This window comes from Cebus imitator, unplaced genomic scaffold (assembly GCF_001604975.1).
Source record: "Cebus imitator isolate Cc_AM_T3 unplaced genomic scaffold, Cebus_imitator-1.0 Scaffold55, whole genome shotgun sequence".
NCBI lineage: Eukaryota > Metazoa > Chordata > Mammalia > Primates > Cebidae > Cebus > Cebus imitator.
The window spans coordinates 2343013-2360123 of NW_016107370.1; the positions used below are offsets into that span (position 1 = coordinate 2343013).

A 17111-nucleotide genomic window follows, 5' to 3' on the forward strand; every position below is an offset into this window, starting at 1 on the left:
TAAACAAATCCACCCGAAGTTTCAACTTCGAGGTGCCAGGCCCTTCGCAAGGAAACAGGGTTTTCGTTTTCAACACGGTATGCGCTGCTAGTGACGAGGGTGGCATTTGGGGCCCCCATACTGTCACCCTGGAGCAGCTACCTGCATTCTCTTTCCACTCAGCAGCCCCCAACCCCTTCCTCTGTCTAATGAGCTGTTGGTCTCTTCATCTTGTAAGTCATTCCCGTCTTCCCTTTTTAGTTTAGAAGAGGAAAACCCCCAAAGGGGAGCCCATATTACAAACTGGAACAGACTGCCTGAAGGGTAGTGCACAGCGAACATCGAAGATTTGTGCCTCTCCCTTGGGACTCTGGGCGTGCCAAGTCCAGGAAGGACAGTAATACATGCGTGGATGCCCGTGAATTCCGAGAAACACTAGCTGCAGTTTGGGCCTCAGGCCCTCCCGGATCCCAGTTCCTCAACCTGGGCGCTTTACCTGGACCCGGACTTCGGGTAGGTTGACCTTGCCGGCCAGCTCCTCGCGGCTGTACACGTCCGGGTAGTGGGACTTCTCGAACGCGCGCTCCAGCTCATGCAGCTGGTAGGTGGTGAAAGTCGTGCGGTTCCGCCGATGCTTTTTCTTGGGCTGTTCCTCCTCTGACAGTTTTGCTTCGCCGGTGGCTGGCCCGACGGGCAGCCCTGGGCTCGGCCGTGCCTCCCCGGGCTCCTTGGGGCAGTAAGGGCGAGGGGCTGGGGCGACGAGGCCCGGGAGGGTCAGAGACGCTCCCCGGAGCACCCTTGGGCCCGGGCCGACCACGCATTGCCGTGGGCGCTGGCCAGTCCGGCTGCGGGCTCCGAGATGGCCCAGGGAGGTCCGGGTTGAGGGCAGCGATGGGTCCTAAACTTTCTCTGAATGCAAACTGGAAGCTCCCGCCATAGACAGAGCCCCCAACCCCGCGCCCATGTGCCTTAATACAAGTTAAGGAAGGGGCGCTCCCGTCGGGCAGACTCCTAAGCTCGGGCGCCCGAAGGGCCTCGCACAGCCAAGGGTGAGCACTCACCTTCGTACTCGGGGACAGGCGCCGGGGCTGGCGGCGTGGAGGGTTCGGCGCCTCCTTCGGGCGCCTTGGGGCAGGCGGACCGCGCGCCCAGCCTCCTATCCCGCTCCTTCGAGCTCCGGGCGCTCCCAGCCGCGGGGAAGGTGCCGAGGATCCCGTCGTCCTTGGTAAACCCCAGGATGGCCTCGATGCTGTGCAATCGAGAGGTGCTACCGCCCGGGCTGCGGAGCAAGTGGCCGGCTAGCGAGAAGCTCCCGTCGGCCATGGCAGGCGCGCAGCCCGGCAGGTGCATGGGGAGCGTGGGGAGGCGGGGGGACGCTTTGGAGATGGAGAGGAGAGGCTCGAAGTCGGCTCTTCCCGAGTGCCGCGGTGCAACCCGACGGGTTCCGACCCTAGGTCAAGCTCAGCGGGCGAAGCCCGCCAGGGCTGCGCACGCTGGGGGTGGCCGAGCGCTCAGGCCGCTGCTGCCTTAGTCCCAGAAGTCGGAAGTTCGGGCTCGGAGTAGCTGGGGCTCTGGGCTCTGAAGGCAGGGAGCCAACTGGTCCTTGGCTCCTCCCCTCTCGCCTGGAACCCAGCCTCTTCTCTCGGCCCCTCCCTTCACCGAGGGGCGGGTCCTCGCCCGGCCCAGCCTCAGGGTCCTCGCTTGGCCATCCCCAGGCGGGCACTAGGAACATTCCCCTCCTACTTCTTGATCCGTTTTAAGCTTTACAAACACACTCCGGGGATCGGCGACTGGATGCTTGAAAGGCCCGGGAACCCGATCGCGGTCACCTCTAGTCCTGCCTCAGTGGAGCCGACGCCGTTGGGCTCATCTCTCCCCTTGCGTTTGTCGCCCCCTGCCTCGGGCTTACCTTCTCACATCAGACTACCCACTAGGGGTCACCTCCCTTCCTGGACGAAACTCCTCCCCAGCTGCAGACTCGCCCCTCGCCCCCTCTGGTTCACCTCCGCAGGGCCGCCACGCTGGCCTGGTGCCCTCTGGAAGCGCCGAGCCCAGCCGAAGGCTTCCCAGCTCCGCACTCGTCCGAGTTTGAATTTCCCCCAGCTTGCTCCCTTTTCTCTTCCCACTCAGTTCTGGGGTCGGTGGTACCAATTCCCAGGCCTCGCGTTTAGTTTGTCCATCTATATCTGTTTTAACTCCTCCCAGTCCCCTCGGACTTAAGAGCCCCAGCCTCCCTCCCTCCCTCCCTCCAGCGCCTACCCCAGGGCAATTTGTGCCCACTGGTCGGGTGACCTCTAGCGCCCGATCGTCCAGCAGGAGGCTAGGAGCCCCGCGTCCAGTGCGCAGCCGGGCTCAGGCTCCGCAGGAGACCCGCCTGGAGTTCCCCACCTCGCCCCTGTTCTGCGGGAACTCCCGCCACCCTCCAACACTTCTCCGGGACGAGGAGAGGGCCCCGAGCTGTCTGGGGAAGGACCTTTTCCCGGCGAGGAGGCCTCGCGCCTCCCCGAGGGTTCAGGAGTAATCGGCTTGCAGTTCTTTCTCCTTTGGACCCCGTGGAGGCTTCCGTGTCCCACAGCGACTGATCGGCCACTTGGAAAGATGCTTTGCGAGGGTGAGTGTGTTTCACCTCCCGCGGCGCGGATGGACAATGGCGCTGTGAACATCGCACCCCTCAAATCTGAGGAGAGACACTAGGAGGGCCCTTGGCCTTCCCTGAACTGGTGGCCTGAACCGTGAATTAAAATGCTTTCCTATAAAAGCCCAAGGACCTAGAGGACACCATAACTAAAATCTCCTTTTCATTAGGCGCCCTGATCTCCGCGGCAGGGGCGTCTTCTTCATCCCGCTTGCGTTCAGACAAGCGTTTGCCGCGTCCCTTTGGAGGGCAGGACACCATCGAGGGCCACGTCGTGGGCATCAAATAAACTGGGAAAGGCCAGGGCCGCTGGTCTGGGGGAAGTTTAACGTCCAGGCTGGAGGACAAGACAAAGGAATAAAAGAGGGAAAACACACATCCTCAGATTCCCCACCTTTAAATTGGTGTTAGGAGGATATTTGTGGAGGACAAAGCAGTTCCTTAAAGATCATTCAATGGTTAATTCCCTGTGAGGCATATCTATTTTTAATAAAACTATATAAAGGCAAATTGAAATAAAGGCAAGCATGTGACCCTAGGAGATAAAAACTAAATTACTTCAAGTCAGAAATTAGTTTTAATTTTAAGAAAAAAGCTAATGTAAGTTAATAGCACTTTACAGAGTTCACATATCATATTTATTTATTTATTATTTGTTTATTTTAGAGACGGAGTCCCTCTCTGTCACCCAGGCTGGCGTGCAGTGGTGTGATGGTGGCTTACTGTAGTCTGGAACCCCTGGGCTCACACAATCCTCTCAACATGTCACTTTGTAATTTTCAGAATCCTCTCACATTCTTCATGTCATCTGATCTTTACAACCCTGTGAGGCGAGCAGGACAGATACATTGGTCCCCATTTTACAGAAGAGGAAACTGAGGCTCAAAGTGATAAAGCTATTAAGTGGAGGGGTCAGAACTAGAACTCAGGCCACTGACTCTTTGTCGAGTGTTTTCTGCCTGCAGCTTGTTTGTAATTATTATTGTAGAGTGTGATCTTTTTGAAAAGAATCAAAGCCCATCTTAGCTTGCAGTCTGTCTTTAATCCTTCCCTGAGACTGAATCCTGCAACAAAGAGGTGGAGGTAGAAGCAGGTCAGCTCCCAGATGAAACAAAGTCAGGGTCTATAGAGAGTGGCCTTTGGGCACTGGCATCCAGGGCAAATCAAACCCTCTGGAGAGTCCCCTGAGAGACCAGGCTTTGCCTCCTCCTCTCCCCCTCCTCCGCCTTTCCAGGCCCCACAAATGGCCTGGTGGCACCCACAAGGCCAGACTGCCAGTTACATAGACCAGGTGGCTGATGTGCTGAGGTGGTGGTGAGCAGAGGGCAGCCATGGGGATACTTAATTGGTATTTGTTGTTTCCCCTCTGACCGAGAATGCTTTTTATGCAAACTTCCCCAATATTAACTTGATCTCGATAATCACCGCTAAACAAAGATTGGCAGCGTTTTCTTAAGCTCCTGCCCACACGCTGCTAAGGGGTTTATGGCCTTGTTTTCCAAAGTTAATTCCTCTGAAACTGCCCAGCTCCTCCTAATAAGTCCAGGTGAGGTTAGCTTTTATTTACTGTTTATTTCAGAGTCTGGGGAGAAAAGCAGAAATGACTTCAACAGCCACTGGTGAGGGTGGCGGTGATGGGGTGGGGGAGCTGCGGGGAGCAGGGCAGAGAAGGACAACGGGGAGTTGGGGCTTCCTTTGTGCAAGACATAAAGAGCTAGTCAGTACCATTGTGGGCACCGCGGAGGGTACTCCAAGCAATCAGCCGGGGGTCATTGTTAGGAGCTAATCTATGTGTGTATTTCCCAAGAACTCGATTAGGGAAGATGAATGGACTGGGACATGTCCCTAATTCTAGCACGAAGCTCCATTTTTCCAGCAGTTAGGCTGGCTCATAATCAGCCCTGCTTCAGCAACAGTAAGGAGCCTGGCTTCTGAACCCCACCTAAGGTTAATTCATTAATTCATTAGATGGATCAAAGAAAACTCCCTCCTTCCATTCCCCACCTGCAGCCAACCTTAGATACAACTAAAGCCCCATAAAACTTGCAATGGTTTGGAGACACACATTTCCAAAAGAGAGGAAGTTGTAGTATAAAGCGACTCCTTCATCGTGGATATATGGACAAGGTCCAGTTTCTGGAAGTATTCTGGATGAACTGTCTCACCGGCAACACTGAGGAGGTACGCATATCCTTCTGCGCTGGACGGAGGAGAGGAATACCAGTGCATTAAGGACATTGGGCCACAGCCTCTAGTCATTTCACCTCTCGGCGATGTTTTACATTTGGGTGAAAACGTCTGTGGAAAGGCCTACCAGATATCAATTCATAAAGTGTATCAAACCAGTTCAATTGTCTGCATGTAGATTGTCCCCGCAGCAGATATTTTAATCCTGGAATAACTCCCCCTGTGCCATACCACGCTCGAGGACCTCCCTGCCCACTAGCTGATAGATGTACGAGAAAGGCAACTTACCTTCAGTTTTAGCCAGAGCAAAACACAACTCATCTAATCACTAAACACACACACACAATACACACACACTGAAGTTCAACACATTCAACTGTCAAGAGTTAAGAATACGTATGAGGACTACTATTTATTGAGTACTAAATATATGTCAGCAGGTATATGCCATACTTTTTGAATATTATTTTACATGAAGTACCCAATTTAGTTTTTAACAATAATCCTATGACGTAGATGCTGTTATTATTACAATTAGAGACAGAGTCTGGCTCTGTTGCTCAGGCTGGAGTGCAGTGGCAGGGTCACCTGCTCACTGCAGCCTCAACCTTTTGGGCTCAAGCATCCTCCCACCTCAGCTTCCTGTAAAGCTGGGACTACAGGTGCACACCACCTGCAGTGAATCCAGCTAAGTTTTGTATTTTCTGTAGAGATGGGTTTTCGCCATGTTGCCCAGGCTGGTCTTTAACTCCTGGGCTCAAGCGCTGTTCCTGCCTTAGCCTCCAAAAATGCTGTGATTACAGGCTTGAGCCACCGCACCTGGCCAGTAAACAATATTATTATCCCTACTTTACAGATACGGAAACGGAAATACAGAGAGGTTATGTAACTTGCTCAAGATCGAACAGCTGGTTTCAAGTACAGCCAGGACCTGAACCTAAATGTACTCAGGAATGCCATCTACCCGCCACGTGTGGTACCACCCAACATGGTATGTGTATTAACATGCACCATTAATTCTCCGGCGGCCATGAGAAAACCAGCAGATACATTAAAGCAAGAAAATTTGAGGGTCAAGGATAATAAGAATAATATAGTTCAGAGTGGTATGGAGTTGAGAAAGGTCTAATGGATAATCTGTAATTTATTAAGCCATATAAGATGCTTCCAGATTTGCTAAAACAAAAAATTAAGTGTATCATTCAACTTTCCAAGGCTATCTCATGAAGTTTAGAAAATTTTCCCTGTTCTGAGTTTCAAATCACTCTCAGTGGTTCGTGAACAAATTATTTTTAAGCATCTAAAAGATATTTTTCTTTTCTTTTTTTTTTTTTTTTTGAGACGGAGTTTTTGCTGTTGTTGCCCAGGCTGGAGTGCAATGGCACGATCTCGGCTCACTGCAACCTCCGCCTCCTGGGTTCAGGCAATTCTCCTGCCTCAGCCTCCTGAGTAGCTGGGATTACAGGCACGCACCACCATGCCCAGCTAATTTTTTGTATTTTCAGTAGAGACGGGGTTTCACCATGTTGACCAGGATGGTCTCGATCTCTTGACCTCGTGATCCACCCGCCTCGGCCTCCCAAAGTGCTGGGATTACAGGCTTGAGCCACCGCGCCCGGCCTAAAATATATTTTTCAACATGGGCCTTTGATGCTGTGAATTCTCCCCTATACTGGATCATATATTGCATATCATGGGCGAGTTGCAACGGTTGCAAAAATACCAGTAGCTAAGGTCTTTTTAATACTGACACTGCATCCAGAGATAAAATACACTACGCTTCTTCATCTCTCACTACCAGAGCTTCCTAATTTATGAAATATTACCTACTTGAAGCAATCCAGAAGGTATATCAGAAAAATGTTCTTAGAGGTGCCTACCAAAACCCCGTTTTTACAAGCAGCCAACTAACGATGAATATTCTTGGCCACTTTCATAACTATATGACTGGACACCAATGATCAAGACATTTCCTGTGTAACAGTTTACCTCTTACTATGACAATCTGGATATTCTCTAGTATTTTCAGACTAGATTGAAGCAAATGTTGATATTAGGATAGTGTAGTGAATAATAACTCCATCGGATAATCATGGCGGAAATACCATAAACCAGCAAAGAGATGGGCCTCATGTAGACGTTTTGGGTTTAATTGAGAGCCCTCTCAGATAGGCATACGGAAGCAAACATTTCATCTCATTACAAGAAGAAATGAAGGGCAGTTGGGAGCTGTTGTTTCTCAGCCATAAAACCGTATTTGAAAGCCTTCCTTTCTCGTAAAAATAGGGACTGCAGCTCTCTGCAGACCATCCAGCAATTAACAAGAAGTGTCCTTCTTGGGAATTTCTACTGTTTCCCCATTATGATACTTTTGGAAACAACATCACTTAAAACTACCCTCCCACTTAGTTTCCTGTTATCTCAGGGGATCGCATATTGAAGATTTAGAAGAGGAACTTTGATGATTATCTGTTCTGTTCTCTTATTTCCAGCCCCCATTTTAACATTTTAGATATGAAAATGTGTGGACCCAGAGAAATTAAGCAGTTTGCCCAAGGTGAGACAGAATGTTTGTACTAGGGCTTGGACTGGAGGCCAGGTCCCAGACTCCCAGGCTGTCCACTGGGCACTCCGGCTTCAGCGCTGCCGTGCTGAGCTCTCAGGCTGTTACACTCAGATGCCGCAGCTTGTGGTCAGAGAAAGTCACTGCACTTACTGTGGAGGAATAGATTTGCTGTACAAACACAATGAAGTTACTCTTCACACAACTCCCTCGTCATTTACCAACCCAATTATCTTGGTTCCGAGCTTACTTTTACAGCTGATGCGAGTTCAAGTAGCCTCTCTGTAAGAGGAAAAATTCCCTTGGCAATAGATTTGCAGGGATTTTTGGCAAGCAGCTGCTATTGCCACCCATCGGTGTGCTGGAATCAGCCCCCACTGGCTTGCAGGAGCTTCTGGTTAGCGTCTTTCCAGCTCTAAGTTCAGTGATTCACTTTAGTAGTTTGCAATCAGCCATAGTGGCAGTAATTTCACTACAGCAATTGGCAAACAGTAAAAATCAGACAGTCCCCCTCTCAACTTAAAAACTAAATAGCGTTTAAACATTAACTAGCACATTACTGCTCCTACCTCATTAAAAATGAGGAAATCAGGAAGTGTTTATTATTTATTATTAAAACTAAAACAAAACTATGATCAACAGGGCGAGAGATAGTCCACCTTTTTGCTCAAAAATGAAAACTTTACATCATTATCTCAGAATATGTAAACAAAAGAGGGAACTTGGATTTCTGCCAAATACATGGACATTTTTTTGAGTTGTTAGGAGCAAAGCTATATTAAGATAATTCCTCTTTACTTGTTTTCTAATTAAACTAATTGAATTCAGAGTGTCTAGGGGGAAGCACTAAAGACATTTATCTTGAGGGGATGATGGTCTTGAAGCCCATCAATCCTCTTAGAGTGCTAAGAAGGCAAATCCAAGGATGCCCATTTTGCAGCAGCCTTGACCCAACCCCCACCTGGGGCTTGGCCAGCCCTAGTATTCTTCACAGCAAGGCAGTGTTCTACTGAAAGGCATTTGGCTTCCAGTTCCCTACAACCTCCGGGTTTCTTTCTAGGTCACTGGCTGCTCCTCCCCAGGATCCTCTCTGGATTCCTCCTCTTGTCCTCGACCTCTCAAAGCTGGAATGCCTGGCCCAGCCCTGAGTCCTGCTCTCTATCTAGACTCACTTCCTCGATGCTCTCCTTGACTCTATTCTGAAACTCCTTTATGACTCTTGTGGTCGATTGGCTGCCTATTAGGCATCTCCACATGCATGTGTATTGAGTACAAGTTCGAAACAGAATTTCTGAATAGACTTCCCTCCTGCATCTGCTCCACCACCGTCTTCCTCATGTCTGTAAATGGCTTTTTCACTCATGTGTCTCAGGCCCTCAGCCACACGTTTCTCTATCACCCAATTTGTCAGGCAATCCTGTTGGCTGTAGCTTCCACATATAAACAGATTCTGATGACTTTTCTGCACCTCCAATCTGGTGCAAACCACCGTTACATCTCAACAGGGCACAGGCGATCCTCCTGCCTCAGCCTCCTGAGTGGCTGGGACTACAAGCATGAGCCACCACATCCGGCTAAATTTTTTGTATTTTAGTTAGAGACAGTGTTTCACCTTTTTGGCCAGGCTGGTCTCCAACTCCTGACCTCAGGTGATCTGCCCACCTCAGCCTCCCAAAGTGCTGGGATTACAGGTGTGAGCCACTGTGCCTAGCCTCTTTTCTATTCAGATTAATAATTATAGTACAGCTGTGATTCAGATCCATAAATATGTGTTAGGTTACTCTTCCTTCCTTCTAATTCAAAGTCAACATACTCATTCTTTATTCCTCCAAATGGAAGCTGCCTGTTTCTTAAAATAGGAGTGTGACATACTCCATTTTGTTTTAATTTGGAGAGTGAAAAAAACCCAGAATGCAGCCAACTACTGACAAAGTGCGAGCTACTCAACCAGAAACAATTCAAAGTCCGGGACTGTGTCTCCTACTTCCATTTTTTTAAATGTGTGGTTAAATACACATAACTAAAAATATGCCATTTACATCATTTTTGAACATATGGTTCTGTGGCATTAAATACATTCATATTGTTGTGCAATCATCACCATCATCCATCTCCAGAATGTTTTAATCTTCCCAAACTAATTCCTAGCCATTAAACAAAACTCCCCACCACTCCGGTCCCCAGACCCCAGCAACCATCTTTCTACTTTCTGTCTCTAGGAATTTGACTACTCTAAGTATCTCACACGAGTGGAATCACGTGGTATTTGTTGTTTTGTGACTGGCTTCTTTCCTTTAGCATAATGTCTTCAGGTTTATCATGTTGTACCATGTGCCAGAATTTTCTTTCTTTTTAAGGCTGAATGACGTGCCACTGTATGTATATACCACGTTTCTTATCCATTAATCTATTGATAGACACTGGGGATGCTTCCACCTCTTAGCTGTTGTGAATAATGCTGCTATGAACATTAGTGTGCAAGTAACTATTTGAGTGCCTGCTTTCAATTTTTTTTTTTTTTGAGATGGAGTCTCTGTTGCCCAGGGTGGAGTACAGTGGCATGATCTTGGCTCACTACAACCTCTGCCTCCCGGGTTCAAGCGATTCTCCTGCCTCAGCCTCCCGAGTAGCTGGGATTATAGGCATATGCCACCATGCCCAGCTAGTTTTTGTATTTTTACAATATAGACAGGGTTTTATACTGTTGCCCAGGCTGGGCCCAAGTAATCCACCTGCCTCAGCCTTCCAGAGTGCTGGGATTACAGGCGTGAGCCACCATACCTGACCTGCTTTCGAATCTTTTGGGTAAATACCCAGAAGTGGAATTGCTGGATCATATGGTGATCCTATGTTTCATTATTTGCAGAACTGGCACACTGTTTTCCACAGCTACTGCACCATTTTACATTTCCACCAGCCACACCCAAGGTAGATTGTGAATCCTTGCCAGTTCTTGTCATTGGTTCTCATTTTCTGCTATTTAAAACAAAAATAGCCATCCTAATAGGTGTAAAGTGTTTAGCTGCTTAGATTTGGTTTGCATTTCCTTAATGATTAGTTATATTGTGCCTCTTTGCATTTGCTTATTATCTATTTGTATATCTTCTTGGGAGAAGCACCTGTTCAAGTCCTTTGCCCATTTTTTAATTGGGTTGTTTGTTCTATCTAGAATTTGTAGAATACTTTATGATTAGCAAGATGGCTAACAGAAGGCTAGAACACAATTGACTCTTGATTACTTCAAGCTGGTAAGAAGAGGTGCACAAAGAACCACAAACATCAGATTGTCTCTAAATGCCATATGTTTGCTTTGAAAATGCATTAACATCAATGTTGAATCATTCACGCTTGAGTTATCCCCTCCCCACCGTGGCTACTCAGCACTTTTATCTCCTTTTCATGTTTCTTACTCAGTTCCATTTCTTCCTCACACCTTTAATTACCATGTCACCCTCCACGGGTAAAAAATATGTGTGTTCTAGTAAACTAAGCCAAAATATTCTTAGAGAAAATAGAATGTGTATTGCACGTGTGCGTGTGCGCATATGCGTGCATACGTTTAGGGAACTACTCTGCAAGTCTGCTATAGAACAAGCTTTCTCCAAGCTCCTCCACTCTACAGGGTCTAGAGGAATTCCTAGCACAGTGTCCAGTGCACAGTGAATTCTTGAGACTCTTACTTCCTGTTTTGTGTTGAATAGATGTCCCTGAAAATTTATATGTGGAAGTTCATGATTTTTTGATACCTATAGCTTTGAGATACAGTCAGGAAGTGTAACATCTCCAGTTTTTGTCTTCTTTTGCAAGATTAGTTTAGCTATTCGGGGTCTTTTGTGGTTCTATACTCATTTTAGGATTTTCTTTTCTATTTATGTGAAAAATATCAATCCATGAACACAGTATATCTATGTATTTGTGTTTTGTTTAATTTTTTCCATTAATGTCTTATAGTTTTCAACATACAGATCTTTCACCACTTTGGTTAAATTTATTCGTAAGTATTTTATGCTTTTTGATGCTGTTAAAAATGGGATTTTTAAAAATTTCTTTTGATTAGTTTTTTTGTTAGTGTATAGAAATGCAACTGCTTTTTGTATTTTATTTTGTATCTTGAAACTACTGAATGTGTTTATTAGTTCTAACCGTTTTTTGGTAGAGTCTTTAGGGTTTTCTACGTATAAGATCATGTTATCTGCAAACAGAGACAATTTAATACATAGATATACTGTGTTCATGGATTGATATTTTTCACATAAATAGAAAAGAAAATCCTAAAATGAGTATAGAACCACAAAAGACCCCGAATAGCTAAACTAATCTTGCAAAAGAAGACAAAAACTGGAGATGTTACACTTCCTGACTGTATCTCAAAGCTATAGGTATCAAAAAATCATGAACTTCCACATATAAATTTTCAGGGACATCTGGATCATAGGGGAACACTGTTGAGAATCATGTTAGCTGTAGGCTTGTCATATATGGCCTTTATTATGTTGAGGTACATTCCTTCTATGCCAAATTTGCTTGGAGTTTTCATAATAAAGATTAGAGCAGGAATAAATGAAATAGACACTAGAAATATGATAATAACAATGAAAGAAACTAAAGTTTAAAAAAAAAACTGGCAAATTTTTAACGAGACTAACCAAGAAAAAAAGAAAGAGGTCCCAATTATAAATAAAAGGGGAGACATTACAACTGATTCCAAGGAAATAAAAAGGATCATAAAAGACTATCATGAATTTTTATTATTCTAAGATAACCTAGAAGAAATAAACTCCCAGAAACATACAATTTACCCAGACTGAATAGTGAAGAAATTGGAAATCTGTATAGATCAACAAGGAGATGAAATCAGTAATTAAAAATCTCTCAACAACAGCAATGAAAAAGTCCAGGACCAGATAGCATCATGGGAGCTTTAACACCAATACTTTGAAAGCATTCCAAACAAATTGAAGATAAAGAAACTCTTCCAAATTCATTTTAAAAGGCCAGCATTACTCTCACACAAAAGCCAAACACGGACACTATAAAAAAAGATAATTATGGATCAATATCCCTGATGAACACAGGTGAAAAAAATCCTCAGCAAACCAAATTTAACAGCACATTAAACAGATCATTCACCATGATCAAGTGGGATTTATCCCTGGGATACAAGGTTGGTTCAAAATATGCAAATCAGTAAATATGATATGCCACATTAGCAGAGTGAAGGACAGAAATCATATGATCATCTCAACAGGTACAGAAAAAGCATAAGGCAAAAGAACATTCCAATATTCGACATTCTGAAATTTAGTATAAAACTTGCCTATTTTATAGACTTTGTCAAACTTTTGCTGCCGTAAAAGCAAGTCAGATAGTTCATGGTCCTACAGGAAAGGGCAAGCCACAATCTCCTCTTCCTTCTCCCCCGTTCTCCTGTTCCTGGCCTTAGTTATTGTCAATGCCATGTTCATCTCAGTGACATTTCTGAGCTGGATATCGTGTGTTAACTTGACATGTGCCGTCCCATTTCATTTCAGCTTCCCTGCAATCCCCATATCCAAGTCATGCCTGAGTTCATTTGACTCTGCCTCTCCACCACTGTGCAGGCCACTGTCTTATCTTGCTTGGACAGATGACTGAATTAGCCTTCCAACTGGTCTCCTTTCTGTGCTCTTAGCTCCCTTCTCTCCACTTTCCATGCAATAGCCAGATAACTATTGAAAAATGTAAATCAAATCATGCCACTCCCTGCAAAAAAATTTATCCAAAGACTTACTGTAACACTTAGGATAAAATCCAAACTCCTTGCAGTGTTCTAGAAGACATACTGTTTTTCCACTTCTCACACCTCCTAACATTTCCGTCCACTTTCCTTTCCTCACCAACTTGCTTGCTCCACCCCCACTGGCCTCTTTCCTCTTCTTGAAATCCCCCAAGCTTCTTTCTCCCTCAGGATCTTTGCACTTACTATTCTCTCTGCCTAAAATACCCTCCCTCAAATATTCACATGATCTTCTTATAATTCCCTTTTTTTTTTTTCCATAGCACCTACCCCTCTCTAAACCTATCTTTTGCTATCCTTCTCCCTTCATTGGAATCTTAGCTACGTGAGAATAGGGACCTTATTGTTGGCTCTCCAGCACCCAGAACATATGTTGCATACAGTGGTGGTTGAGTCCATGAATAACTACAAGGAACTCTATCTTTCACACAGGAAGCAGTTAAGCAACTTGTCCGATTTCACACAGCTATTAATTGGCACAAGTATACATTTTTTCACATTCTTATACTCACTCATCTGGAGTTTTTCTAAAATATTAATTATTTCCCATGTGTTTGGAAAATGTCAAACTGCTTAGCTTTCCTTCCCAAATAGTCCACAGAAATCATTTGATCACTTTCAAAAGGCATTTCAGTCCAATCCAGTCTTGTTAGCATCAGCACTGGCTGGGGTTTCCTCCACCGCCTTTGATGTGAGCGTTCATTAAATGAGGAGACAGGGTTCACATGCCTCGCCATTGCCATCTTGCTCAGAACCCACACCACTCTAGAGAATGTCATTTTTTCCCCAAGGTGGCTCCAGCAACTCTACTGTTTACTTTAGTTTACTTTTACAGTTCACTGTGATTTTATGAACATTTGTTTGTTGGTTTTTATTGTGCTTTCATCTTTGTCCCCTTAAGCCCTAAAAATGCTGCTCCTGTATGTTCTGATGAATCTGATTAGCCCCTTTTAGCCACCAGATGCTTTCAGCAGGCTTTACAAGATGCTCTCCAGAAGCGTCTTCATTCAGGTGTCGGGAGTTCACCGAGCTTACTGCAGGGCGTGTGCGTTGTCAGTTAAATGAATGATCTTTAAAGAAATACAACTTGAAAATCTTTAAGCGTTTCTGAAATGAGTTAGGAAAATAAGTAAACATCATTTTGTACATATATGCTATGTTTCTTTAACTCCAGAAATTAGATGCCATCTAAGAATGATGTCTTTAGCATGTAAATAGAGTTGTAAAAATATACTATTTTCGAAGGATAGCAGCATTTTAGGTTGGGTAAAGGAGCTAAACTTTGGCACAAGTAAATTTTTCATACTGCTTTTGTTTAGGTTTCAATTTTTTTCATAACCAAAAAAATATTTTAAAAAGCAAAAAAGCCGCAAAGTTTCTAAATCTGAATTTAATTTGTATAATTTCAAAATTTATTACATTCTCCAAGCATAATTTTTGCAGCTCTCAAAAAATGTAGACAAGCAAAGGATATCAAGGTCTAGGAATTTCACTTCTGAGTGTATAACCGAAAGAATTGAAAGCAGGGACTTGGACAGATATTTATATACCCATGATCATAGCAGCTTTACTTGTAATAGGTAAAACAACCCAACAGTCCATCAGTGATACATGGATAAGCAAAACGTACAGTCGAGCACTATTCAGGCGTAAAAAGGAAGGACATTCTGACACATGCTACACCATGGATAAATCCCGAAGCCATTGTGCTAAGTGAAATAAGCCAGTTACAAAAAAACAAATACTATATGATTCTGCTCACGTGAGGTACCTAGAGTAGTCAAATTCATAGAGACAGAAAGTAGAAAGACGGTTGTCAGGGGCCAGGGTGAGATGGCAGTGGGGAGTTACTCTTTAATGGGTATGGGGGCATGGAGTCTCAATTTGCAAAGGTAAAGTTCTGAAGATGGATGATGGTGACGGTTACACAGCAATGTGAATATACTTAACGCCAATGAAATGTACGCTTAAAAATTAAGATGGTACATTTTCTGTTGTATAGTTTACTACAATTAAAAAATTAATAAAATAATTTTTCTTTTTATTTCTTTTTTCTTTTTCTTTTTGAGACAGGACCTATTTTATCGCCCAGGCTAGAGTACAGTGGTGCACTCATAGATTATAGCTCACTGCAGCCTCTCTTTCCTGGGCGCAAGCAATCCTCCCACCTTAGCCTCCTGGGTAGCTGAGATTACAGGCAGCACCACTATGCCCCGCTAAATTTTTTTATTTTTAAGTAGAAACAAAGTCTTGCTATGTTGTTTAGGCTGGTCTGAAACTCCTGAGCTCAAGGGATCCTCCTGCCTCAGCCCTCAAAGCTCTGGGATTACATGAGCCACTATGGCCTGACTAGAATTTCTTAAAAGGGAAATACTAAAACAAAAACAGAAACAGGGAGACTCTGAATTCCACTGCAGTGAACCCTCAAAGACTGTTGACATTCTTCTTTCTTTTAAAATTGTTATTTCTTCAAAAAGCCACATTATGGCCTTAAGGTAGAAGTTTCTTGTTGAGGTTTTCCAGTGATTTACGTGGAGTTTTTTAGGGAATACATTTTATTTCTCTAACATCTTCAGGGCGCACATGTGGATGTAACACCTGGTGACAGTGATTCTGAGAAAAACATGGACTGGCCACGGACATGAACAAGAGGAGGGGAAAGAGGAACACAGAAGCCTCCAGGAGCCCCACATCCATGACCAGTGGAACATTCTGGGGTTAGCATGGTGCTGGATCTGAAAGTCCACACAAAGCATGCTACTTGACGCTTGAATGCTTGGAAGCACTAGTCCTGTAAATGCCTATGCAGATAACAAGACATAAGTTCTCCCTCCGGAATTCTTTCAGTTAGACTGTCACTATAATTTGTTTCATTTTATTTTGAGACAGTGTCTTGTTCTGTCACCCAAGTTGGAGTGGAGTGGTGCAATCTTGGCTCACCAAAACATTCGCCTCCCAGGTTCAAGTGATTCTCATGCTCCAGCCTTGTGAGTAGCTGGGATTTCAGGTGTGTGCCATCACACCCTGCTAAGTTTTGTATTTTGAGCAGCGATAGGATTTCACCGTGTTGGCCAGGCTGATCTCAAACTCCTGGCCTCAAGTGATCCACCCGCCTTGGGCTCCCAAAGAGTATATTTATTTCATTTTAAAGTTACATTTTTAATTGCATTAAGAAATATAAAATTCTTACAGAAATTTGAATTTTTTGGTGAGAGTGATATTTATATATTGTTCAATCCTTTAACTTTTAAATGAAAGTTCTACACATGAATATAAGAATATGAGAACAATATCTATCTGAACTATTGGGCAGAGGAGAAAATGAGAGTTTAAAAATGCAGAGAATCCCAAATGTCATTGTATCATTTTGTTTCTATCTCTCTTCTGAGCATACCTTTCTCACTAGAGCTGCTGATAAGTGAAGAAGCTTAGTCATTTCAGCTTCGTCATTTAATCATAAAATATAAAGCATTTATTAAGAAAAACTTATATAGTAAAGTTGAAAGGATTATAAACACCATGAATCCACCATCTAGATTCTAAAGTTAATATTTTTCTATATTGTTCTATGACACCTATTTAACTTTCTAACTACTCATCAATCTCTTATTTTTTTATGTGCTTTTATTCTTTTATTTTTTTAATTATACTTTAAGTTCTGAGGTACATGTGCAGAACGTGCAGGTTTGTTACACAGGTATACATGTGCCATGGTGCTTTGCTGCATCCATCACCCTGTCATCTACATTAGGTATTTCTCCTAATGTTATACCTCCCCAATCCTCCCACCCCCTGCTATCCCTCCCCCAGCCACCCCCCCCCCACCTCCCTACCGGCCCCAGTGTGTGGTGTTCCCCTCCCTGTGTCCAAGTGTTCTCATTATTTAACACCCACTTATGAGTGAGAACACATGTTTTTTTTCTTTTCTGTTCTTGTGTCAGTTTGCGGAGAATGATGGTTTCCAGCTTCAT

The 17111-nt window shown here is 44.4% G+C and overlaps 1 protein-coding gene across 1 annotated transcript in view; it reads right to left on the minus strand.

The window, feature by feature from the left end:
• RAX (retina and anterior neural fold homeobox) overlaps positions 1-2943 on the minus strand; it is a 7736-nt gene extending 4793 nt beyond the window's left edge. The window contains exons 1-2 of the mRNA XM_017528838.2: positions 1041-2943; positions 476-729 (exon numbers count right to left, since the gene is read on the minus strand). Coding sequence (XP_017384327.1) covers positions 476-729; positions 1041-1329 — 543 coding nt within the window. The 5' untranslated portion in view covers positions 1330-2943. The remainder of the gene's footprint in view (positions 1-475; positions 730-1040) is intronic.
• Positions 2944-17111: the final 14168 nt, after the last annotated feature.